Source organism: Camelus bactrianus, chromosome 11, assembly GCF_048773025.1.
Source record: "Camelus bactrianus isolate YW-2024 breed Bactrian camel chromosome 11, ASM4877302v1, whole genome shotgun sequence".
NCBI classification, from domain to species: domain Eukaryota; kingdom Metazoa; phylum Chordata; class Mammalia; order Artiodactyla; family Camelidae; genus Camelus; species Camelus bactrianus.
The window spans coordinates 68,430,952-68,454,841 of NC_133549.1; the positions used below are offsets into that span (position 1 = coordinate 68,430,952).

Here is a 23,890-nt window from a genome sequence, read left to right on the forward strand (position 1 = left end):
GATAAATTGGTACACTTTCTGGAATGTTGTCTAACAATACGTAACAACCATAAAATCATTATAGTCTTTTATCTAAAAATTCCAATTCTGACAGCTTCTCAAAAACAAACAAAAGAAAAACAAGCTTTGTTGACCGTGTTTATGGAGCACTGTTATGAGAGAGGTGCAAACAGTATAGCAATTAATGCAGTATTAAGGAGTTCATATAGAATGAAATATAGAAAAAGGAGAGATGAAAAAACTATTGTCATGAAAGTTGAATATGATACATTTTTAATAGATATACATGGATAGAGGCTATAAGAGGCTACATGTAGTATGTTACAGTGGAAGTTTTTTTGCCTTAGTAGCCTTGTTGAACCACTTAACAAAAGGAAGCATAAGAAACCAACAATCTTTTCCACACTTTCATGTCCTGTCCAGCTACATCACTGTTCCAGAACAGCTGCTAACCATGATGGCTAACTGTGAGCTCCATCCTCAACTAGGCAAAAGAACTTGTTATTTTCCACAGAAGTGCATGGGAGCCCACATCATGCCCAAACCTTGCTGTGCAGAACAAAGATATTAACATTACTAGATGTTGTCTTCACAAAGGTCTCTCCTGCCCCCATGCAAAGGCAGTGCTTATGGATGAAGGGTTTTAAATCACCCCTGTGATTCAGTGTGTTTGCCACATTACTAAATGCGTGAATTGGGGCAAGTTCCTTAACCTCCCTAAGTCTCACTTTTCTCATCTGTGGAATGAAGATGGTAACATCTACCTCAAAGGATGGTTGTCTAGATGAAATGAGATAATGCTTGTGAAGTGTTGGGTACAATGTCTGGCTTCTCGGAAACGCCCCACATGTGGCAGCTGTTAGCACCGTTTTTGCCCGTTATCATTATGCTCTTTCCAGGAAGTGTTCCTGCACTGCCGGGTCCTTGTCTGCGGGATGCTGGACGAGCGTTCCCGCTGTGCCCAGGGATGCCACCGGCGAGTGCGTCGTGAGGCAGTAGGAGAGGATGCCGCAGGTTCACAGAGCCAAATACTGACAGGTGGCCCCATCAGCATCGACTGGGAGGACTAGGACCACCCAACACCGGAGTCCTGCTTCAGGCTGCCCACCTCTTTGGATTTCTCTCCACGCCCTCTGAGAACATTGGTTGACACCCTAAAACATTGTGCTGCTTTAAACCTCATACTGTGGGTTTAGACAAACTCCCAGAACCAACTCTGACTCCGGCCCACTGGGATGGGAAAGGTCACTGCTGACTGACCTGTCCTGGGTGGGGCTTTCATCCTCAAAAGCTGTGCTGTGTACCCAGAAAGCAGCTCGCCCATATCCCCCCGATTTCTTCCGTGCAATAAAACACCTAGTATAGGATGCACTAAAATCAGAACTTGGGTATAATATTTCAAATTAGGAACTTAAAAAAATTAAACAGTTGCTTGAAATTATGACTTAAATACCCTCCAACTCCTTAAATATGTAAACAATCGTTATACCCTGAAATTTCCATTCAAATACAGAATAGTCATAGGGGATTTGGAAGTTTATCAATATAAGTGTGTACTATTTGGTTTTTCTCTTGCACAGTATTTTCTTCTGGTGTTTTTATATTAAGTGAACTATTTTCAATTAATAAATGTTATTAAATTTATTAACATGCATTTAAGTGCTTCAATGGCTGAACTGTAGACAAAATGAAAATGTGGTACTACATGCCCTGCTGTTTGGCATTCTGTGCCCTCAGATTGATAAGACAATAGAAAAGGGTATAAAATTATACCATCCTCTATTTTGTAGGTGCTTAATAAATTTTATTGAAATAAATATCCTAAACCACAGAGATAAACATTATCCGCCGTTAACTCCAATTTCTTAATATGCCAATTTATTTTATGGCTTTACATAAGATCAGAAAACAGTTTCTCTTCTTTTTCTTTCTAGAAAGGGTGACAATGAACAATTCGTAATGGAACCAGTGAAATTAACAAAAGGAAGGTAAAGGAGAAAATAAATGATCTAAATCAGAGGTTGGCAGACTTTTTCTGTCAAGGGCCAAATGGTAAATAGCTTAGTCTTCCTGGGCTTAAACTATTTACCAGTCTCTGTCACAGCTGCGCAGCACTGGAGCCACAATAAACAAATGTGAGCCTGGCTGCATTCCAGTAAAACTTAAAAACAGGTGCTAGGCCTGATTTGGCCCACAGGCCTTCGTTTGTCAGTCCCTGACCTTAGTGGCCCACAAGGCCTCACAGTGCATCAGAATCATTGGGGGGTGTTTTAAAAAATACCCATACGTATGTATCACCCCCCAAGATTCTTTGGGGTTTTTTAATGCTCCACAGGTGATTCTTATCCACAATCAGGGCTGAGAACCACCACGCAGGGAATGGCTATCTGTCTCTCACGCTCTGCAGATTTCAGGGACTTTTCCTCGCTGTTCTCAGTGGCAGTTTTTACCAAGCTCTTCTCAGGTCTTTACCTGACCCTGACACCACTTAGTAATCAGGAATGTCAACAGGACAAGTTCAATGAAGGGAAAAATGGAACTGCAGAGACCTAACTCCATCTGGCCTTCACCTCCGTTGGCTCTAGTCAGGTAAGCCTCTGACTTTGCCCACCGGGTCTTATCTCTTCAGGACCAGAAGAAATAATTGTTATCATTGGTGGAACTTACCAGGCTGGGTTCTGTCCTCTTCTAAGTGAAATGTTAGCATATTGGTGATAATGGAATTCATTCATCTCTTTTCAAATTTTCTAAAAAGTACACTTTATTAAATGTGAGGTGCTTACTGGCAACTGAAACATGGATCAGAGGAAAGTCACTGCCTCCCAAATGGTTGGATTCTCCAAAATTTCACTTATGAATATAATTATCATTTCCAGGAATACCAGTATTTTAGTCTTTATTTTAGTCTTTAAACTAAGAATTGAATTTCCAGGCAAATATGTCTTGGTTGGGGTCACCAGTGTTAAAGCAAAGAGTAGCCTTCAAATCATTCCATGTCTTTTTTTCCAGTTCTCCTCAAAGGACGAGGCTTACTTTTCAGCTGTAGAATAATGTTTCCTTTCTCCTGCTTTGTGGTATCCAAAACTTTTGGAAGAAAGGATGAGCTACATCTTCCATCCTACCACCTCTGAGATGGCAGCTGTGGTGTCACTAGAAACCAGAAAGGCATCACCTCCTCCTCATAACTCTTCTTTCTCCTCCTCCACACAGATGCAGGCTGCCCGTTGGCTGTTCATAAACGGTCGGCACCCCAAGGTCCATACAGTGTTGAACACAGTATCAGCCAGAGAATCACAGGCTACTTGAAAAAAATGAGGAGAAATAGCAAGGTTAGTATACAGGACTACCCCCAAGTAGTGTGAGTAATGTTGAAGAGGCCACATATTTCCCAGGGTGACATGCTATCCAGAGAAAAGTAAAGGCAGTGATCCAAATACAGAATTATAAGGAAAAAAATCGATTTAAGAGAAGCTTTTTTCAGAGAAGCTTCCATCCAACCTTATAAAGCAGAACACACTTTGGGATGCCCTCTTCTTATGGGCAAAGCCATGATTAGCAAGTGACGTCTCCCATGTCACTATGCTTAGTCCATGGAAAATTGACCTTTTTTTTTCCAGAATACTCCCTCAGATAACACTGCTTTATTTCCTCTAGCTTTCCCTGGTCGAGTGAGATGAATAACCATTTATTCTTTGAAAAAGCATGTGTGCCTCTTGGATATGTTGGTCAGCCACTCTCTGAGGCATCAGGGATGCAGAGACCAAAGAGAGCCCAACTCAAGGACTCGCAGTTTGGATAAAGAGATGAACAGGATGGACAGGTAAACAGAGTTATACTACACCATAATGGAATAACCCCAAAGTCGTACAGGAGCCACAGAAAAGGTTTCTATCCCTTTGTGCTAAGGTTTATTATGGAAGACATTTCAGAATGCCTTCCACTGTAATTCCGATAGGGATTGTGTTGAATCTGTAGAATGCTTTGAATAATATGGACATTTAACAACATGAATTCTTCCAATCACGAGCACAGAATATCTTCCCACTTATTTATCATCTTCAGTTTCTTCCACCAACGTCTTTTTTTTTTTCTTAAATTGAAGTACAGTCAGTTACAATGTGTCAATTTCTGGTGTAGAGCACAATGTCCCAGTCATGTATATACATACATATATTCGTTTTCATATTTTTTCATTAAAGGTTATTTAAGATATTGAACATAGTTCCCTGTGCTATACAGAAGAAACTTGTTTTTTTTAATCTATTTTTATATATAGTAGCTAACATTTGCAAATCTCAAACTCTCAAATTTATGCCTTCTCACCCCCTTTCCCTGGCAGTAACCAAAAGATTGTTTACTATGTCTGCAAATCTGCTTCTGTTTTATGGATGAGTTCATTGGTGTTCTTTTTTTTAGAGTCCACATGTGAGTGATATCATATGGTATTGTTCTCTCTCTTTCTGGCTTACTTCACTTAGAATGACAATCTCTTGGTCCATCCATGTTGCTGCAAATGGCATTATTTTATTCTTTTTTATGGTGTAGTAGTATTCCATTGTATAAATATATCACAACTTCTTTATCCGGTCTTCTGCTGATGGGCATTTAGATTGCTTCCATGTATTGGCTATTGTAAACAGTGCTGCTATGAACATTTGGGTGCATGTATCTTTTCAAATTAGAGTTCCCTCCAGATATACGATGCCCAGGAGTGGTATTGCTGGATTATATGTTAAGTCTATTTTCAGTTTTTTGAAGAATCCCCATGCTGTTTTCCATAATGACTGCACCAAACTACATTCCCACCAGCAGTGTAGGAGGGTTCCCTTTTCTCCACATCCTCTCCAGCATTTATCATTCGTGGACTTTTGAAAGATGGCCATTCTGACCGGTGTGAGGTGACACCTCAATGTCTTTTAGGTTTCAGTGTGTAGGTCTTTCACTGCCTTAGTTAAATTATTCCTAGGTATTTTATTCTTTTTGATGCAGTTGCAAATGAGATTGTTTTCTTAATTTTTCTTTCTGATAGTATATAGAAATGTAACAGATTTCTGTATATTGATTTTGTATTTTGTAAATTTACTGAATTTGTTTTTTGTTTTAACAGTTTTTTTTGGTGGCGTCTTCAGGGTTTTCCATATATGATACCATGTCATCTGCAAATAGTGTACATTTTCCATTCTGATTTGGGTGCCCTTTTTTTTTTATAATGTCACAAGCATTTAAGAGTTTAATCAGCATGTAGTTTTTATCAGTATACAAAATGGTCTTAAATGGTCAGTGAGGTTGTTTCTGGAGTGACTATTATATCAGGAAAAGTATACTTCACCAAAAATAGAATCTCAACTTTCAAATGGTCTTTTCAGAGTTTCTGATTTTCAACTCAGTAGAGAAGAACAGCATTTAATTACTGCATCCCTTGCATATGGGATGTATGATAGACTATACCAGGTCATCGACTAGAACTTCAATATACAAAATAACAAGGCCAGTCCCTTCTTATACCACCAAAGAGCAGCATACAGGGTAAGTACAAAACACAAAAGCATAATGATAGTTGCAAGCAATCGTGTTGTTTCAAACATTTTCTTCAGCTGCTTCATGGGTCCCATTACAAAGCATGTACTGGCTAAGGCAGCAATATTTCCAAGGGTATAAAACACTACAAAAAGCTTTATGCCACCAGGAAGCCACAGCAATCCAGTTTCAAGGATGGAGAAGAAGATGCCACTTACGAATTATATGGCAAACCACTTCAGCCCAGTGTTGAAGCTGAGGGACGAGGCAGCCAGGACCTGCACAGTCAGGCCCTGCTCCTCTTCACCCTGGCCATGCCGCAGCTTCTCCTTGGCCGTACTCCTGGGCTGCAGGGATGGCCACTCACTTGCCTGCCCCGCCTGCCTGGATGCTTTTTATTTCCTTTTATTAGTGAATTGCTCTGACTAGGACTTCTAATACTATGTTAAATAAAAGTGACAATATTGGGCATCCTTGTCTTGTTCCTGATCTTTTCACTGTACAGTATGATGTTAGCTGTGGGCTTGTCATATATGGCCTTTTTTATGTTGAAGTATGTTCCCTTTATACCCACTTTGTTGAGAGTTTTTATCATAAGTAGGTGTTGAATTTTGTCAAATGCTTTTTCTGTATCTATTGAAATGATGTGATTTTTATCCTTCATTTTGTTAATGTGGATCACATTAACACACTGAGTGATTTGTGGATGTTGAAGCATCCTTGCATTCCTGGAATAAATGCTGCTTGATCATGATGTATGATCTTTTTAATGAATTGTTGGATTCAGGCTGCTAATATTTTATGGAGGATTTTTGCACCTATGTTCATCGGGGATTTTGGTCTGTAATTTTCTTTTCTTGTGGTGTCCTTGTCTGGTTTTGGTATCAGGGTAATGCTGGCTTCATAAAATGTGTTTGGAAGTATTCCTTCCTCTCCTACTTTTTGAAAGGTTTTTAGAAGGGTTAGTATTAATTCTTCTTTAATGTTGAAGCCATTTAAGTGGCTGATAAATTCTCCTTTGAATGTTGAAGCCACTTTAAAAATAAAGCCATCTAATCCTGAATTTTTGTTTGAGAGGTTTTTGATTACTGATTCAATCTCCTTACTAGTAATAGTTTTGTTTAGATTTTCTATTTCCTCATGATTCATTCTTGGTAGATTGTATGTTTCTAGGCATTTATCCATTTCTTCTAGGTTGTCTAATTTGTTGATGTATAATTGTTCATAGCAGTCTCTTATGGTTCTTTGTATTTCTGTGGTATCAGTTCTGTTTCCTCTTTCCTTTCTGATTTCATTTATTTGCATCCTCTCTTTTTTTTCTTGGGAAGTCTAGCTAAAGCTTGTCTATTTTGTTTATCTTTTTTAAAAAACAGATCTTAGTTTCATTAATCTTTTGTATTGCCCTCTTAGTCTCTGTTTCATTCATTTCTGCTCTGATCTTTGTTATTTCCTTCCTTCTACTAACTTTGGGCTTCATTTGCTTTTCTTTTTCTAGTTCCTTGAGGTGTAAAGTTAGGTTGTTTATTTGAGGTCTTTCTTGTTTTTTGATGCTGACATTTATTGCTGTGAACTTCCTTCTTACAACTGCTTTTCCTGCATCTCATAAGTTTTGGTATGTTATATTTCCATTTTCACTTGTCTCGAGGTATTTTTTATTTCTCTTTTGATTTCTTCTTTGACACATTGGTTGTTCAGTAGCATATTATGTAATCGCCACATTGTTCTTACTACTTCTATTCAATATTGTACTGAAAGTTCTAGTCAGGGCAATTAGCAGGAAAAGAAATAAAAGGCATCCAAAGTGAAAAGGAAGATAATATTCTGATGACTATCTTGTGTACAGAAAAGCCTAAGGAATCTACTAAAATTTTGTTAGAACTAATAAATGAGTTCAGCAAATTTGCAGGATAAAAGATCAATATAAAAAATCAATTGTATTTATATACATTATCAATGAATAATCTGAAAATAAAATTAAGAAAAAATTCCATTTACAGTAGCATCAAAAAGAATAAAATACTTAGGAATAAATTAAACAAAAGACTTGGCTCCGAAAACTATGAAACATTGTTGAAAGAAAGAAGACCCAAATAAGTGGAATAAGTGGAAAGACATTCATGCTCATTGATCAGAAAATTTTAAACTTAATTTTGTTGAGATGGCAATACTCCTAAAATTAATTCACAGAGTCAACAAAAGTCTTAGCAAAATTCCACATACCATTTCTTGAAGAAATTGACAAAATGAACCTAAAATTCATATGGAAATACAAGAGATCCAGAATATTTGAAAAGATCTTGAAAAAGAACAAAGTTGAAGGATATTCAAAATTTACCATAAAACTATAGTAATAAAAACAGTGTGTTACTAGCATAGTTCAATGGAATAGAATTGATAGTCTAGAAATAAACACTGCAATTATGGCCAACCGATTTTTGACAAGGGTGCAAAGATGATTTAATGTAGGAAAGAATAGTCTTTTTCAACAAATGGTGTATATCCACGTACCAAATGGACCCCTTTCTTATACCATACACAAAAATTAACTAAAAATGGATCATAGATCTAAACATATGAGCTAAGACAAAACTCTTAGAAGAATATATAGGAGTAAATTTTTGTGACCTTGGGTTAAGCAAAGCCTTTTTACATATAATTTCAAAAGTACAAGCAATAAAAGGAAAAAGTAGATAAAATGGACTTAGTCAAAATGTAGAACTTCTGGGCTACAAATTGTATCATCAAGAAAGTAAAAAATCAACCCACAAAATGAGAGAAAATGTTTACAAATCATATGTCTGATAAAGGATTTGCATCCAGAATACACAAAGACATCTTATGACTGAATAATAAAAAGACAAATACCCAATTTAAAAGGGGACAAAGGATTTGAATAAACATTTCTCCAGAGCAATTATTTAATGGCCAATAAGCACATAAAAGATGCTCAACATCATTAGCCATCAGGGAAATGCAAATCGAAACCACAATGAGATACCACTTCACACCCACTAGAGTCAATAATCAAACAGATAATGACAAGTCTCGACAAGGACGTGGAGAAATTGAAACCTTAATACACTGCTGGTGGGAATGTGAAATAGTGTAGCTGTTTTGGAAATCAGTTTGCCATAAAATTGCTATGTAACCTAGGAATTCCTCTTCTAGATTTATATTCAAGAGAAATGAAAACATATTGCCACAAAAACTTGTACATAAGTGTTCATACCAGAATTATTCATAATAGCCAAAAAGTGTAAACAACCCAAATGGTCATCAGTTAACAACTGGATAAAGAAAATATATGATATCCACACAATGGAATATTATTCAGCAATAAAAAGGAATGAAATACATATGCATGCTACAAATGGATAAACATTAATAAGTGCAATCCAGTCATAGAAGAACTCATGTCATATGATTCCATTTATATGAATTGTCCAGAATAGGCAAATCTATAGAAATAGAAAGCAGACTGATGGTTGCCTAGAGCTGCAGGGGAAGGATGTGGGATTGCTAGTGGCTATGGGGTTTCTTTTTGGAGTGATGAAAATGTTCTAAAATTGATTTTGGGGCTGACTGCAGAACTCTGAACGTATTTTTAAGTGTTTAAATGGTTGAATTGTATACTATGTGAATTATATCTCGATAAAACTGTTTCAACAAGAACAACAGAATGAATGATCAGAGTATTTCAAGCAGAGGGATCTGAAGAGGCAGAAAGATACGGGCCATCAACCCACGTAGTTTGGAATGGCAGAAGTCACGAAAGAAATCAGAAATAAACAAGATGATGCTGGAGAGATGGGCTAGGGCTAAGTCCGAAAGGGCTATGAATGTCACCCTCAGGTTTTGGATTTAATCCTAAGGAAGAGGAACCTGTTGAAGGACTTACACGGAGAACAGAGATAACCAGATTTGTCTGGTATAAAAATATATCTGGTCTCTCTGGAGAGAATAGGTTGGATGGGGCCCGGAGACTGGGTTATTTTGGAGTAACCAGGCAAGTGTATATCAGAGAGACATTTAGGAGAAAGAATCAATAGGACATTTCTTAGAAGTAACTTGACCTGACCCCAGATTAGCAGCAGGCACTTTTTCACATTCTGTAGTACAGATAGAGTGACACTACTTTTATAGGGCCTAATTAATTATTCACATTTTCATGCCCTCACACATTCACTTTAGAATGACACTCTAGACATTGATCTGTGAACAAGATCCAAGGTTCTTTCTACTGCTGACTTTCTTGGTGGCATGAGGCCAGCTCTTAATATGCCTGAATTTCAAACTTCACCATCTAGAAATATATAATGCTAATACCTGGATGTAATGTCCGGGCTTCTGAAACTAAAAGATTACAATTTTTCCTAAGGTGAATTAGGAAAAAGAAATGACAGAATCAGTGCTAGAAATTAGGTAGCTAAGCAGTCATTTAAAAATAATTATCCTCAAGTATATAGAGACCTTTACACAAAAAAAGATGGGCTTTTCAAAATTCTTACCCTGAGAACAAAATAAGAAGAAGAAGAAAAAAAGGCTTAAACCCAACCACGTAGTCCTATATAGAATAACTCCTGTTATGGAAGATTATTTAACAGTGGAATGGATAACCAAAGCCAGTTGGGCAACTCTTGCTCTGGTCTTTGAGGATAGTTTTTTATGTCTCTGGGAAGGCTTTGCTAAGGCCCTGTCCATCAGGAGTGGCGCCAGCAGCTCCTGGCAAGGACAGGAGAGAACTTTAGTGAAGGAATGCCCAGAATCTTCCTTTCCCCTTGCTTTCATTGGTCACAGTGTTCTCTAAAGAAAGTTCAGTGAGTTCTGACGGTCCCTTTAAGTAAAGAGGCTCTGGCTACATTTCTGTGTGTAAACAGGCACCAAACTCTGTGCTCACAAGTAGATGCCCTTAAGATACCTACCTTCCACGTTGGAGACAAAGCCCAGACTCCTCTTAAGATCAGAGCAGATTGAGTGGAGACACCATCGGAATTTTGCATCACAGCGATACTTGTTGGCACCACAAGTGTCATAACAGACATCCAGCTGGTTGCAGCACTTGGTCATTGCTGGAATGCCCAAGTCCATCTGGGGAAAAGAGAAGGAAGAAAATGCCACGTTTAGACCAAGGGCCTTAGGCAACCTTGCCCACCTTGTTCTCAAATTCCTGTTAACAGATTCAGATCAATTCAGTAGCACAAAAGTGACTGGAAAGAATATATCAGGTTGACAGTGACAGGACACTAAGTTTCAGTCATGATCTAGTTACTAGATTAATAACCTTGCATAGCCTTTTTTTTCTTTCAGATTTTAGTGATTTTCACATTCACAGGCCACTACGGTGCTAAAAATAGAAATCAGAAAGTTAGTCAAGAGGGCAGAGCTTCAAGACTTCCAAATTCAATTCAAACCTATGCTATGTGAGATTTTGTTTGAGCAAAGGATTCCAAGGCTCAGAAGTATGAAAAATTAAGCCCTAGTTCACAAAGAGGTCACCAGCAATTATCAGGGAACCATCCCGTGCAGCACCTTTTTAAGGAGCAGAGAAGGGTACAGAATGTAGTTCCTGACCACAAGTGACAGTATCTAACACACACACGCGCGCACACACACATTTATTAAGTGTCCTATAAACAATTATGTATGTGTCACAAACTAAGTTCATAGAATGCCACACATAGAGTTATCAAACAGGACTTTTTTGAGAGGATTATTAAAGATGATGGTAGACTTAGGATACAGCAAGTAAAGAAAGAAAATAATGAGCAAATCATATGTGAGCAAGTCAATTGGTTTAGTCTTCCAAGAGTCTTAGCAGGGTAATATATTGTATATGTATTTTATTATGTAAGTATTTACATATGTATATATATATTTTTAAGTTAGAAAGGCAAGTTGATAGATGACCTTGACTTCCAAAATAACAAGTTAATTTGACAAACTCTTCAGCAAGAAAGGAAAAAGATACAGCCAGTGATTAAAGAAGAGAAATCAATCTATGGTTTGTAAATAGATGTCAACAGGGTGAGTCTAGATGTGAATCTCTTGCAAGTTCTTCTGATAACATAGACTTGGACTTAGATGGAAGCTGGTGTCAGGGTATGGGTGGGGATTGATTACTGAGCTATCTAGACCCTTTCCTCTTGGGTCTCCTTAAGTGTTCTCTTATTTGAACTTTTACTCCAAGGCCACCTAAAGCAGAATGTGGACTTTTGCAGTTTAAAATGCCCTTTTAAGCAAAACCCCAAACAAAACATTATTATATTAAGAGATAATCTAACTCATTAGACCAGGCAAAGGCCTAGACTCAGTAGTTCTGGGTAAATTTTCATCATCTGATGCCAGAAGCAAGCCACTTTGCTTGTACTTCAGCCTGAAAACTAAAACTATATCACAATAGAGGCAACGGAATGAGATGAGTATAGTGGCTATCATTCAACTAAATTGGAAATTCTTGAAGTAGTTCTAAATACTATTTGTACCAGTAAACAAAATGGCATGACTCTCAAAATAAGAGTGCAGACCTATTCCATAGCTACTGAATTGATAACAAGTAAACAATTTTAGCCAAAAATACGTAGTTTCTCTAATATAAATACATATTTGAAAGTACTGTCTTCTGTGTCCATACACATCCTGATGATTGTGGACAAGGCTGGATGTTCAGCTGTGCAGGTTGTCCAGTAAACAAGAGCGTCCCATCTATGGGGGCACCTTCCCACAAGACATCATAGATTTACACATTTATTAAGAAAAATGTCTAGCCAATGGCAGTCAAGTTTCCTTTTCTTGCAAAATCAGGATACTAAGCTTAGTTTCTGACAGATGGAAGAAAACTGTCTTGCAGAAAGGGAACTTTTTTCCAATTTGCACAAGCACGCCACATGGGTGAGCAGCATTTTATTGAGAAGAATAAATTAAACATGATGCTGCTTGGGAAATTATTACAAAAATCTTTTGAATCAGCAGAAAGGTGAAGTTTAGCCTGATTAAGACACAAGCTAAAAGACAGATCTAAACTACAGTTCTCATTTAGATATGAAATCCTTCTACCTACATTTTATATGAAACCTCTTTTCTAAAGTGAAAAAGGTAAAAGGGCTTCCAAGGGGTCTTAAAAGAAAGTAATTATTATTCCTTGTTTTTAGAGGAGGCCAACAGTTTGAGACATGGTCAGTGACATATGATAAATGTCTAGCCAGCAGCTAGTTGTCTATGGTGGGGGTGTGAGCTGGCGGGTGGGTTTTTGCAGATTTCTATGCTGTTAACACTGCTGACATAGTCGATTTGACGGTTCCGACATGAAGTCTGCCTCTTGCAAAAGTCCTGACTATAGAATAACCGGCTCTCACTGGTCAGTTCCAGCTTTGCTCCAGCACATCACTGAACAGTCTCAGCAATTTAAATGTCACACTTGTCAGAACTACTTCAAATCAAGTTAGGTCTGACCCCCTCAGGCTCAGCTGATATTGGCAGTGGTGACTTCAAAGTTGACTATGCATTGGCTTATCTGAGGGAGAGCTGCCTCTGAGAAAGGGAAATCAGAGACTTTGAAAATTACCTCCCTTTCTCTGTAGCCAATTAAAAATACTAGTTGTATTGCTCAAATATTCCATAAGTGATGACTTCCACCATCAGTGATAACTCTTGGGTTAGTCTTTGTTAACACCAATCAAGTAAGAAAATAATGGCAGTGTACATACACTTCCTGGTACCTTGAGACCCAGGAAATAGGAGCTGCAGCCGTTGGGTTCCTGAGGCTTGTAGCCAGGTCTGGGCATTGGTGCCTTTCCTAGCAGGAGACAGAGAGGAAAGAAGCAGGAAGAAATGTTTAGAAATTAAGCATTTGGAAACATTAATCAAATAAAAATGATCTAAAAGCATCTTCAATTTTTCCTTTAAAAGTCGTTGTTCCTTGCGGGGAGGGAATAGCCCAGTGGTAGAACACATGCTTAGCATGTATGAGGTCCTGGGTTCAATCCCCAGTACCTCCATTTAAAAAAATAATAATAAAATAAATAAATAAGCCTAATTACCTCCCCCCAAGTCATTGTTCCTTGCTAGCTATTCACATCCAAATTAGATGGTGGTGGTGATGATGATGTCATCAAAGAGTAATAACCTTCAGACCAGGTTGGTGTTTTTCTCCTCATCTTGAAGAATTTTATGGGCATTTATTTACTGACAGTTCTAACATTTCTTAAGTGCATGACCTTGAAGATCCATGGCAAAACCAGACGAAACCCAAGGTTTCTTCCTCCTCCATCCACTGTAAGACCACATACTGTGCACAGGAAAATAACACCAGCTGATCATATACTTAAGGAGTCAGAATTTAAATGGCACCACAAGCTTTTTCCAGAATAACTGGAAGGAAATTTTGCAAGATTCCACAAATGTAGACAAAGCATTATTTACCAAAGGGCAAAGAAAACACCCCTCTGCAATATTTTAAGCATTTGTGTTATAGAACTAAGCCAAAACTATCTGAAAAGCTTTGGATTTCTTGGTTTCTCCTACATGGCTTTGAGTTATTTTATAATCTTACCACTAAGTACAGAGAAGCTTTGTCAGTGTATCAAGGGTAGTCGTTGTACGTAAAGATAACCTTGACCTGAGATGATCTCAGGACAGCCTTCCTTAGTGAGGATTTTTTATCCCATTATCCAGATAAGGAAAACGGGGCTCAAAGGTTTCATGACGTGCCTGACTCATATAGAAAGGAGGGGAATTCAGATATAAATCCAGATTTCTTCGTCTCCGATGCCTGTGTTCTTTCCCCATGTTCCTCTGCCTCTTGTAAGAGATGCAAGACATAGAAAAAGACTGACGAGATAAGCTAAGAATGAATCCTCTGAGTGAAACACATGGCATTTCTTCTTTCTTTTCTTTAATCTCCTCCTGCCAAGTATGTTATTTTTAATTATTTTATATTATGAAATATTTCAAAACTGATGTCAGAAAAACACCCATGTGCCCACTACACAAACATAATAACGTTGCCAAACTTGCTGTCAATATTTTTTCTGTTTAATTAAATGTTACAAGTACAGTTGAAGCCCCTTTGCATCCCATCTTTCTCTTTTAATTTTTAGATACTAAGTCTATGCTTTAAAGCCCCCGCTCCTTGTTATTCCTAAACTTGTCTTGATTATTCTTATGTCTGTTACTCTTGCATGTGTATTTTAGAATCAATTTAGTACATTCTACAAGGGATATCACTAGGATTTTTATTGAAAATACGTTGAATTTATAGATTCATTTGGAGACAACTGAATTTCTTAGACTGAATTCCCAAACATGAGCATAGTATAGCTTTCCATTTATTTAGGTCTTCCTTTATGTCCTTCAATAGAGTGTTATAATTTTCTCTGTATATAATATCTCATACATACTGTATTATTCACATGCTTAAACAAGATAGGATATCTCATCAAGATCCAGAATTAAGGCTCGTAAGGTTAGAATGATAAATTTGCCCTTTTCTAGAACCCAGGCTGCTTCTGGCTTTCTGCTCTACCAGTGCTAGAATAGTAGCCCTGGCTCTCATGGTCTAAGATGGAGTTTCAGCCAATACATCCATATTACAAGCAGCAGGATGGAAGAAGGAGGTAGCACGATCAGAGCTCCTCTCTTTAATAAATACACTTCAGAATGTTACAGACATCACTCCCTCTCACTTCCCTTGGCCAGACCTTAATAAACAACACCACCAATGGCAAAGATGGGCTTGGGAATGAAGCTTTTCTTCAATGGAGGCAGCCATGAGCCCAGCTTGAAGTTGGGAGGAGGGTTTATTAATGTAGAAAGTGGAAGGATACTAGGAGACAATACGCAGTCTCCACCATAGTCTGTTTGGGCTGTGATACAACATGTGTATAAGATGGTAGTTCAAGATGGCCCCCAGGGTTGCCCATCTCCGGGTTTTAATACCCAAGTGTATTGTCCCAGGGTTGGTCTATGTGGCCAACAGAATAAGGCAGAATTGGAGGTATGCTGCTTCCAAGATTGTTATAAAAGACTAGAACTTGTGTCATGGAAAAGCCCATGTCGTAAGGAGCTAAAGACTCCTGCTAACAGCCACATGAGTTTGGAAGGAGATCTCCAGCTTCAGACAAATCTTCAGAGACTGTGGTATCAACAGGCAGCATAACTACAACCTTATGAGAAACTTAGAGCTGGAAGTCCCCAGCAGAGCTGCTCAAGGGTTCCTGCCCCTCAGACACTGTGTGATACAATACATGTTTGTTATTGTCAGCTGATAAGTGTGAGGGGTCACTTGTTACTCAACAATACATAATAATTGCAGTTGCCGTGATGATTTGGATCTCTTTTTCATACATTTTTTTTTCTATGACAGCTTCATTGAGATATTCACATATTATACAGTAACTTATTTAATGTGTGTTATTCAGTGTGCTATATAGCATATTCATAGAGTTGTGAGACCACCACACAATCTAATCATAGAACAATTTTATCATCCCAAAAAGAAACCCCAGACCCATTAGCAGTCACTCTCCATTTTTCAGGGTTCATCTACGTTGTAGCAGGTATCAGTACTTCATTCCTTTTTATGGCTGAATAACATTCCATTCTCTGGATTCACCACAGTTTGTTTATTCATCCACGGTAGTTGGACATTGTAGTTGTTTCCATCTTTTGGCTATTGTGAAGAGTGCTTCTATGAACAACTGTGTACAAGTATTTGAATATTTTCAGTTCTTTGGAGCGTATATACATAAGGAGTGGAATTACTGGGTCATATAGTAATTCTGTTTAACTTTTGGAGGAACTATCAGCCTGCTTTCTTGAGCAGCTGAATTATTTTGCATTACCACCAGCAATGCACAGGATTCCAATTTCTTCAATGCTCACAGTTTCACCACAATGTATCTAGATGTGGTCTGTATATTCATATCCCACCTGGAACAATCTGAAGACTTGGGTGTCTTTTACCTCTGGAGAATTCACAGCCCTTGCCTAATTTTTTAATATTCCTCATTCTCTGTAATTTCTCCTTCTGGGACTCTTGTTACTGAATGTTGAATCTTTTAAATCCTGTCCTTCATAGATCTTAATCTCTTTTATATTTTCTCTTTTTCTCTCTTTGTACTGAATTTTTACTAGCTTCATCAAAGCTGTTTTTCAATTTACTAGCTATCTCTAGGTTGACTGACTGCTAGGTTATCTGCTATGTAACTCGTCCATTGAGTTTTTTCTTTTGATGACTATAATTTTCATTTCTTGGATTTCTATTTAAATCGTGTTTTTAATCTGTGTATTCATTTTCATTGAGTTCTGGGTTTGTTTGTTTGTTTTTAATGTTTTCTATTCCTTCCTTTCTTTAATACCTTCAAATGCTGTTGTTGTATTATTTTATTATCTCTAGTCCTTGGGATGCCCTTTCATTTTTTTAACGTCTACTGGCTCTCCCTCAGGGTGGATTATTTTCCACATGATATGTAATTGTTTGTAGAAGGGCTTGTTTATTTCCTGTGCCCTGGGTCACATACTATAGAATAGTCCCTAACTGCTTTTGCTGAGGCTCTAGGAGTCCCAAGATAACTGAGACACGGGTATTTCTGTTAATTTCTGAGCTTGGGTTCCTCACACCAAGCTGGCTGTATAGATTCAGATTCTTCATCTGTGCATAGAATATGCTTCAGGTAGTGATATTTTTAGTGGGTGTTCTTTATTCTTCCCCCAAGCTCCAGCTCTAGCCCTAGCGGGAGAGAAAGCATCCTTGCTACGTCTTGAAATACTGGATTTTCTATTCCCGTTTAGATGGCTCCTCAGGCTCTAAGCTTCATGCAGACTGTTCTGTTCCAACTTCCCAATTTTTACAGGTAAAAGTTAAGTCTCCTCTCTGTGTGTGAGCATTAAAACCCATTCTTCAGCCCCTGAAGTCTATATATGTTCTAGACCAAGGCCCCCAACTTCTGCTACCACTTTGGCTCTGTGCTTCCTCTTCACTTCTGGAACTTGAAGGTTTCCCTTTACTTCATTCTGGCTTGAGTGTGTGGTTTTTGTTTTACATTTTACTTCCACTCAACCTTTCCTTTCTTTTCTCTTTTAAAATATTTTAATCTCTTATGTGTGTGGGGGGGTGTAATTAGGTTCATTAATTTAATTATTTATATAATAATGTAGGTACTGGGGATTGAACCCAGGACCTCAGGCATGCCAAGCACGCGCTTTACCACTTGAGCTATACCCGCCCTCCCACTCAGCCTTTCTTGTTATTTGTAATGGAGAAGTACTGTACTTGACAGAGTCTGCCAGCCCACCAGTAATCCCTGCATTACTTTTCAAGAGTCTTGGAAATATAACTTAGCATTGCTACTCTACCAACCTGTTGTGTGTGTGTAGACCTGGGAGTAGGGGAATAAGTAAAGTGTGTTATGTAATATTAGTAATCAAATTGCACATACGAAAATAATCACACTTTGCCATACAATTAAATGTGTATGGTCTCTTGGAGGTGAGATTATGGTGATTTTATTTACTTTTTTTTTTTGGATTTTTCTTTTACAAGTGTTCTATCTATATTAGCTTTATAGAAATCAGGGGGAAATTTTTCAATGAAGAAACGAATGTCTAAATTTGATGGTGAAGCTTAACTCTTTAAGAACTCTCCTGATAAAGCACTTTTGCTGCAGACTGACTGCAGTTTCCTGAGTCAGCCTCTGCCTTTCTTGTACTTGATAACTCACAGAAGATAAAACTGATATCCCAGCTTGAAAAATAACGGAACACCAGCTACAGACACATTCTACCTGGCCAGCTATAGATACGGGCTATTTTAATAGTATTTAATATTTTAGGATAGCTGCGGAAATTCTTTTTAGCAATGAAGCTCGAAGTAAAAGTTCTAAGGAAAAAAGTGATGGTTTGAGTCTAGGCAGAAATCATGTGTTATATCCTCACATTACAGTTTGAGTCGTTTTGAGTTATGTTGAGTCTTTTCAGTCTGATGTTTCGAGTCTCGGCATCAATAATGTCCGATGTCCACAAATTAATTTTATTTTTTGGTTTTGGCTGTCTATACGAGCTGGTTCAGGGCTTGGCAAACACTGGCCCAAGTCCAGCCCATCTGTCTGTTCTTGGATAACCTGCTGGAGAAAAATGTTTTTTATGCTTTTAAATGGTTGGGGAGTGGGGGGAAGTCAAGGCAAGAATAATATTTTGTACATGTGAAAATTATATGAAATTAAAATTTTAGTGCTCATAAGAAATAAGAAAGGCTTTTATTTTTAGCACAGCAATGCTCATTCATTATGTATTAGCTGTGATTGCTTTCACGGAAAAAAAGAGCTAAAGAATGTTGTTACCATCTTGATGTGAGGATGGTTTTTCAAGCAGGACCAAAAAATTCAGAAGCCATAGAATAGGTTTCTATGAATAGCAATAGAGTGGAATAGCCTTCATAGAAAAGAACTGACAGATTTGCTCTTATGAAAATTTAAACCTTCTGAATAAAGTGAAACATCATAAAACACTTAAAGGCAAATAAGGGAGATTTAGGAGGAAAGTTAGACGTGAAACCCGAGTTCTACCTGCAGGCATGTCCACTGCCCCCGAGCCCAGCCTTTTTTCTTTCTGTTTTGTCACCAGAAAAGAACAGTAAAAATCATCTGAGACTTCATTACTGAGGCCAAGGGTGAAGTCTTCGGGAGGGTGTGTCCCTTCTCCCCTCCCACCGACGCCCGCAGAGGACACTGTGCTCCTCGAGAGGTTGACCCAGGGGTCAGAGTGCTGTATTTGAGGTGTATATCCTGCTTACTGGCAGAAACACTCAAATACAGCCTGAGGGACACACCAAGGGAAAAAAACAGAACTGTGACAATTTAACTGACGCAATAAACTCTATTTCAGTTGCTAAAACAGATTAAATTACTGCATGAGGTTAAGGTGACTGAATTGTCCTGGTTTGCCTGGGACTGTCCCTCTTACAGTATTAAAAGTCCCCCCGTCCCAGGAACCTCCTCCCCTTCCCTCCGTCCCAGGCAAACCCAGACATCTCATCACCCTTCTCGAGAACAATCTTTGGCTCTAAGCCAGCAGCTGTTTTCTTTTTGGGGCTATGGATCTCCTAGGACTCTGGTGAAGGCTGTAAATTCTTTCCCTGGAAAAATACGCAAACTCACAGGTTCATAAAATTTTGCTCTAAGATTTCAGAAGATAAAAAGTTCTCTTGAAAATAAGAAGACTTATATTTTAGGATACCTTTTTTCCTAGAACTAAACCCAAGAAGAAATTTGTCATGAGGTCTTTTTATCAAAGTGTGACAGTGTGGCTGGTATCTTAAATCATGATTTACAAGACAGAAACTCTGCTCCGGAGACCTTCATGAAGGCACAGAACACCTAAATCGTCATTTGATGACTTCTTCCAGAAGCTGAGAGGGTGTTGTCCAGCCACTGGGATTTCTGTGTTTGTAAATTTTATATTGAAAGAGAATCTGAAGAATCTGAATGCATATTAACCTGTTTACCAGACTGTCTTTCTCATAACATTTATAAAATCTGTTTGGTATCTGCCATGCTCCATAATTCTTTATATATATTATCTTTAATTCTTACAACAACCTTGCTAGGTCGGTGTTATTAACATTAGTTATAAACATGAGGAAACAAAGATTGAGAGACTTAGGTAACTGGCCCAAGGTCATCGGCAATGGGACTCCCCAGCAAACCCTAGTTCAAACCCCTGATTTTTCCATTACTAGTATTTCTCAAAGTCTGGTTCAAGGACCACATATGCAGTTCCTACTGAAGACCTACTGCATCAGAATCCCTGAGCTGGGAGAGGAAATCTTGTTTACATTAGTACAGACCCCTTATACCTGTTGTACCACGTATGCTATTAACCCAGCATCTTGTTATATTTACAGCTGGATCCTTTGGCAAGTCCAGATTTATGTGTGTTGACATGAAAATGAATTGTCGATACAAGAAGTGTGGGAAGCAATGCTGACAGTATTGTAGACTACCAGGACACAAACACATCTTTGTCTCCAAGAATGAGCCCTTAAATCGTGCTCCACACCTTGGCTGCACTTTGCAATCACCTGGGAAATGCTAACATTCCTGGCGCCTGAATTCAACCCACGGAGATTCTCATTTAATTGATTTGGGCGTCAGGAGTTTTTGAAGACCCCTAGGTGATTCTAAGTGCAGGGCGAGGTAGGAACCACTGTTTGGAGTAGAGGTAAGTACCTACCAAATGGAAATTTTTTTTCTTGTACACTAATGTTGCTAAATTGTTCCTTCTGGCAAAAAAAAAAGAAATGCAGTTTTTAAAGCAGTTTTCTCCTTCAAGTATGGTCCTAGGACCAGCAGAATCAGGATCACCTGGGAACCCTTAGAAATGCAAATTTTCTGGCCCCACCCAAGACCTGCCAGGGCGAGGGGGCGGGGCCCAGCGGTCTTTAAATAAGCCCTTCAGGGCCCTCGCAGCACCCAGCCCCAGCGAGTTGGAGAGCTACTGCCTTAGAGAGAGAAGAGGAGCACTGTGTCCAAGGAGTGTTATCGCAAAGTAAACTGAAAGAGAACCGAGACCCAGTTACTTATTAGGTGTTCTCTCTTCAAAACCCCGCTTGATTCACAGTCAACTTGAGAAGACACCCTGTGCAAACAGCCTCCAGGTTCTCAGCTCCGCTCAGTTCCAAAGGTAACAAGGCCTAACCCCCTGTTTCCTACGTGTTTTTCAGGCCCCTCCTTGGACTGGTTCTGTTTTGCAGAGTGTGTGGAGCTATTTGCATCCCTGCAGTCTCTCTGTTGACTATTCCCGTCCCCCACCCGTGGCTGTTGCATCGACCCGCCCAGGTGGAGGCTTGCAACCAAAATTTGATGAAATCGTTCAGTGCTCTGGCTAGAGAAGGAGGTTTGATTCTTGTTCCCCTTAAGAAAAAAAGTCTTGCTGTTATCTGTTTGCTAAACCATAGACCCAAGTCTTGTGTTGCCTCTAGGGAGGAAAACAGCACCTGTGTTGATCAAAGAGCTGAAGTGAGTTAACTCTTTACTGCCCCATCCATGCAAACTAGGTGAGCACAGTCCCCGAGACTAGGCATCTCTGCATCTGTCCAACACACTTTGCACAAAGACATGGCTAGCAATCCGGGTGGGTCCTAGCACAGATTGACCCTATAATCTTCAGCTTTTTTCGCCATATCCCTCTGTGGTTAAAATTTCGATGCTGCAAAACTTTTGGTTCTGAAGCAATGGTTAACCATTGTCTCCTCACTGTCTTTTATAAAGGGGCTGACTTCCCCTGCTCAAAGGTAAAAAGGGAGTGAGAGACTGGCTGAATCTAGCAAGTATGTAGCTCTTTTGAGTCTCTCTCCAAGCTGAGTTTTATCTGTTGAGTGTCTGGAGGAAATATTTCTCAAGTGTTTTTCTGCTAGGCTAAACTGACTCACCATTTTCATCTCTAATCCTCTTATGAAACATTTGATAAACTAAATAATGATACTAATGCTATAGGAGACTGTGTTTGCTTTGGAAAACATTTCCAACTGTGTTTGAAGTCACTGCCCCTTGCCTCCCAGCTGCAAGGTCCAGGGCTCGGCTTCTGCTCCCACTACTCTGACGTCCTGCGCAGAGTGAAGGAAGAGTGGGCCCCAGGGTCCGTTCTTTTGCAGCCAGGCGGGCACCCTGGCTCCCAGGTACCCTCTTACAGCTCAGGCACCGAGGTGCTCCTGCCCACCAACGGTGCTACATCCAACTCCAACACCCTCCGACACCACGCAGAGGCGGCTGCAGACGCCCAGCCTACCCCTCAAGGCCAGCTGTTGCTGATTGAGGCCCCGCAGGCACTCTCTGGGAAGTCAGGCAAATTGATCAGAGCTGGAAGGAAGGTGTGAACAGCATTAGGGAAAAAGGAGAATCCACTCTGAGCTAGGCACTGAGGGACGGAGGAAGCTCAGAATTTCCACTGAACGTTCAGCTTCAGTGTTCAGCCCTGGGATCACCTCACAAAGACATCTCAAATTCTTTCTCCCCACCCTGGCCACCTGTATCCTCAGTACCTGTCTCACAGCAAACCCATTAAAATGGCCCCAGGGGACAAGTCCTCCAAAGCTCTTTGGAGGAGCTTTGCCAGGTAAAATACAGGAAGTTCAGTGACATTTACATTTCAGATAAGCAACCAGTAATTTATCACCATAAGTGTGTCCCGAATATCTCAAATATTTTTAACATAGGGTTGGTCGTTGATTTGAAATTCAGATTTCACTGGGCATCCTATATTTTTATTTGGTGAATCTGGCACCCCTCTCTGTGGCAGATAACAAGAAAAAGTACGTGACCGATTGTGGCCCTGCTCCAGCTGATCACAGGTCCACCAGTGATAGTTTTACAGGCAGAGAAACCATGTACTCACCATATCGGCATCTGTACTGACAGACTCCATTTTTCCCTCCCAGCAGTTCCAGAAAGGAATCGAAGTAGCTGTTGACAGATTCAAAGCTGCCCCGGATGTGCCGAAGGCCCCAGTCTGAATAGGACTCCTCTGCGTCAGGGCTGCTGTCACTCTGCGCCAGGCCACCCCCCAGGCTGAGCCACAAAATCAAGAAGCTGATGGCCCGCGTCATCCTGGAACCAGGTAGGCACCGAGGTCTCTCCTCAAACGCCAGCCAGTGTCCCGGGAAGTCTGGGTACACAGCCCACTGGGCCAGATGCCAAGCAGGACTGGGGAAGGGATATCTGGAACATTCAATCTGTGTGCTCCCCAGAGGTGGACTTTAAACATAGCTCTGGAGGTTGGGATGAGATCAGGGCAATTAGAAAGGGCAAAGGTTAGGCAATAGGAGGGCCTGTCGTCGGATGGCCAGTGAGAGAGAAGACTGCAGAGTGGATTCCACAGCCTTGGAGGAAGAAGATGTTAGCCAGCTTCTAGGAGGCTTGGGCTGTGGAACAATTAGAATTCCACCCCCAACCAGCGGGTTAACCTATGGATTAGTTACAAGTTTGTTCCTCCAGGACCAGCCTCGACACAAAGGACCTAGCCTCACTCCTAAACCAGTCCTACACCTGGTCTCTGGAAGATTCAGGCAGATACATAAAGGGCTCAGGAAAACCCCAGTGATGGAGGGTCAGCAGTGATACCTGTACCAATGGTCTGGGTATTACTGAGTGTGCTCAGTGTATTCCAAGTGTGTGTGAAGGTGGTGTTCAGATTTGGGACCCCAGCTTCTGCCTTGGGTCCCTACTTGGCTCTCAGACTCAGTTCTAATCTGGCAGAGCTCCTAATTGTAGCCATCCTAGTGCTGGGGGATTTTTGCCTCTGTATTTACAGCAGTATTTTTATTTCCTCTCAGCAGCATCTGTTATCTACAGATTGCCCTGGAATAGTCCTGGGGGAGCTCAGC

At 39.7% G+C, this 23,890-nt stretch overlaps 2 protein-coding genes, 1 long non-coding RNA gene and 1 pseudogene across 6 annotated transcripts in view; 2 read left to right on the forward strand and 2 right to left on the reverse strand.

The window, feature by feature from the left end:
• The window catches only part of OIT3 (oncoprotein induced transcript 3), a 28,996-nt gene extending 27,352 nt beyond the window's left edge, over window positions 1-1,644 (forward strand). The window contains exon 9 of the mRNA XM_074374173.1: window positions 900-1,644. Coding sequence (XP_074230274.1) covers window positions 900-1,070 — 171 coding nt within the window. The 3' untranslated portion in view covers window positions 1,071-1,644. The remainder of the gene's footprint in view (window positions 1-899) is intronic.
• A 1,235-nt stretch (window positions 1,645-2,879) lies between these two features.
• PLA2G12B (phospholipase A2 group XIIB) lies at window positions 2,880-23,744 on the reverse strand. 4 transcript variants are annotated; one of them, XM_045522787.2, is made up of 4 exons: window positions 22,903-23,744; window positions 13,233-13,309; window positions 10,440-10,605; window positions 2,880-3,301 (listed from the first exon to the last, which is right to left on the reverse strand). In XM_045522787.2, exons 1-4 carry the CDS (start codon window positions 23,111-23,113, stop codon window positions 3,180-3,182), a joined length of 576 nt encoding a protein of 191 aa, XP_045378743.1. In that variant the 5' UTR covers window positions 23,114-23,744; the 3' UTR covers window positions 2,880-3,179. The 4 variants fall into 4 exon arrangements, with proteins under 4 accessions (XP_045378743.1, XP_010961491.1, XP_010961490.1 ...); XM_010963189.3 differs by having other exon boundaries at window positions 2,880-3,298; window positions 13,221-13,309; window positions 22,903-23,589; XM_010963188.3 differs by having other exon boundaries at window positions 13,221-13,309; window positions 22,903-23,584.
• LOC141579156 (uncharacterized) lies at window positions 3,195-21,645 on the forward strand. The gene is made up of 3 exons (XR_012510298.1): window positions 3,195-3,329; window positions 3,655-3,820; window positions 20,414-21,645. It is a non-coding gene; the product is annotated as an uncharacterized LOC141579156 (long non-coding RNA).
• Window positions 3,814-6,345, reverse strand: LOC141579226 (vesicle transport protein SFT2A pseudogene; annotated as a pseudogene).
• Window positions 23,745-23,890: the final 146 nt, after the last annotated feature.

Coding starts and splice junctions, on each gene's coding strand:
- PLA2G12B (XM_010963188.3), bottom strand. CDS start 23,113: ATGACGCGGGCCATCAGCTTCTTGATTTTGTGGCTCAGCCTGGGGGGT. Junction 13,310..22,902: donor TCAGTACAGATGCCGATATG/GTGAGTACATGG, acceptor GTCTCCTGCTAG/GAAAGGCACCAATGCCCAGA. Junction 3,302..10,439: donor CTTTGTCTCCAACGTGGAAG/GTAGGTATCTTA, acceptor ATTTTTTTCAAG/TAGCCTGTGATTCTCTGGCT.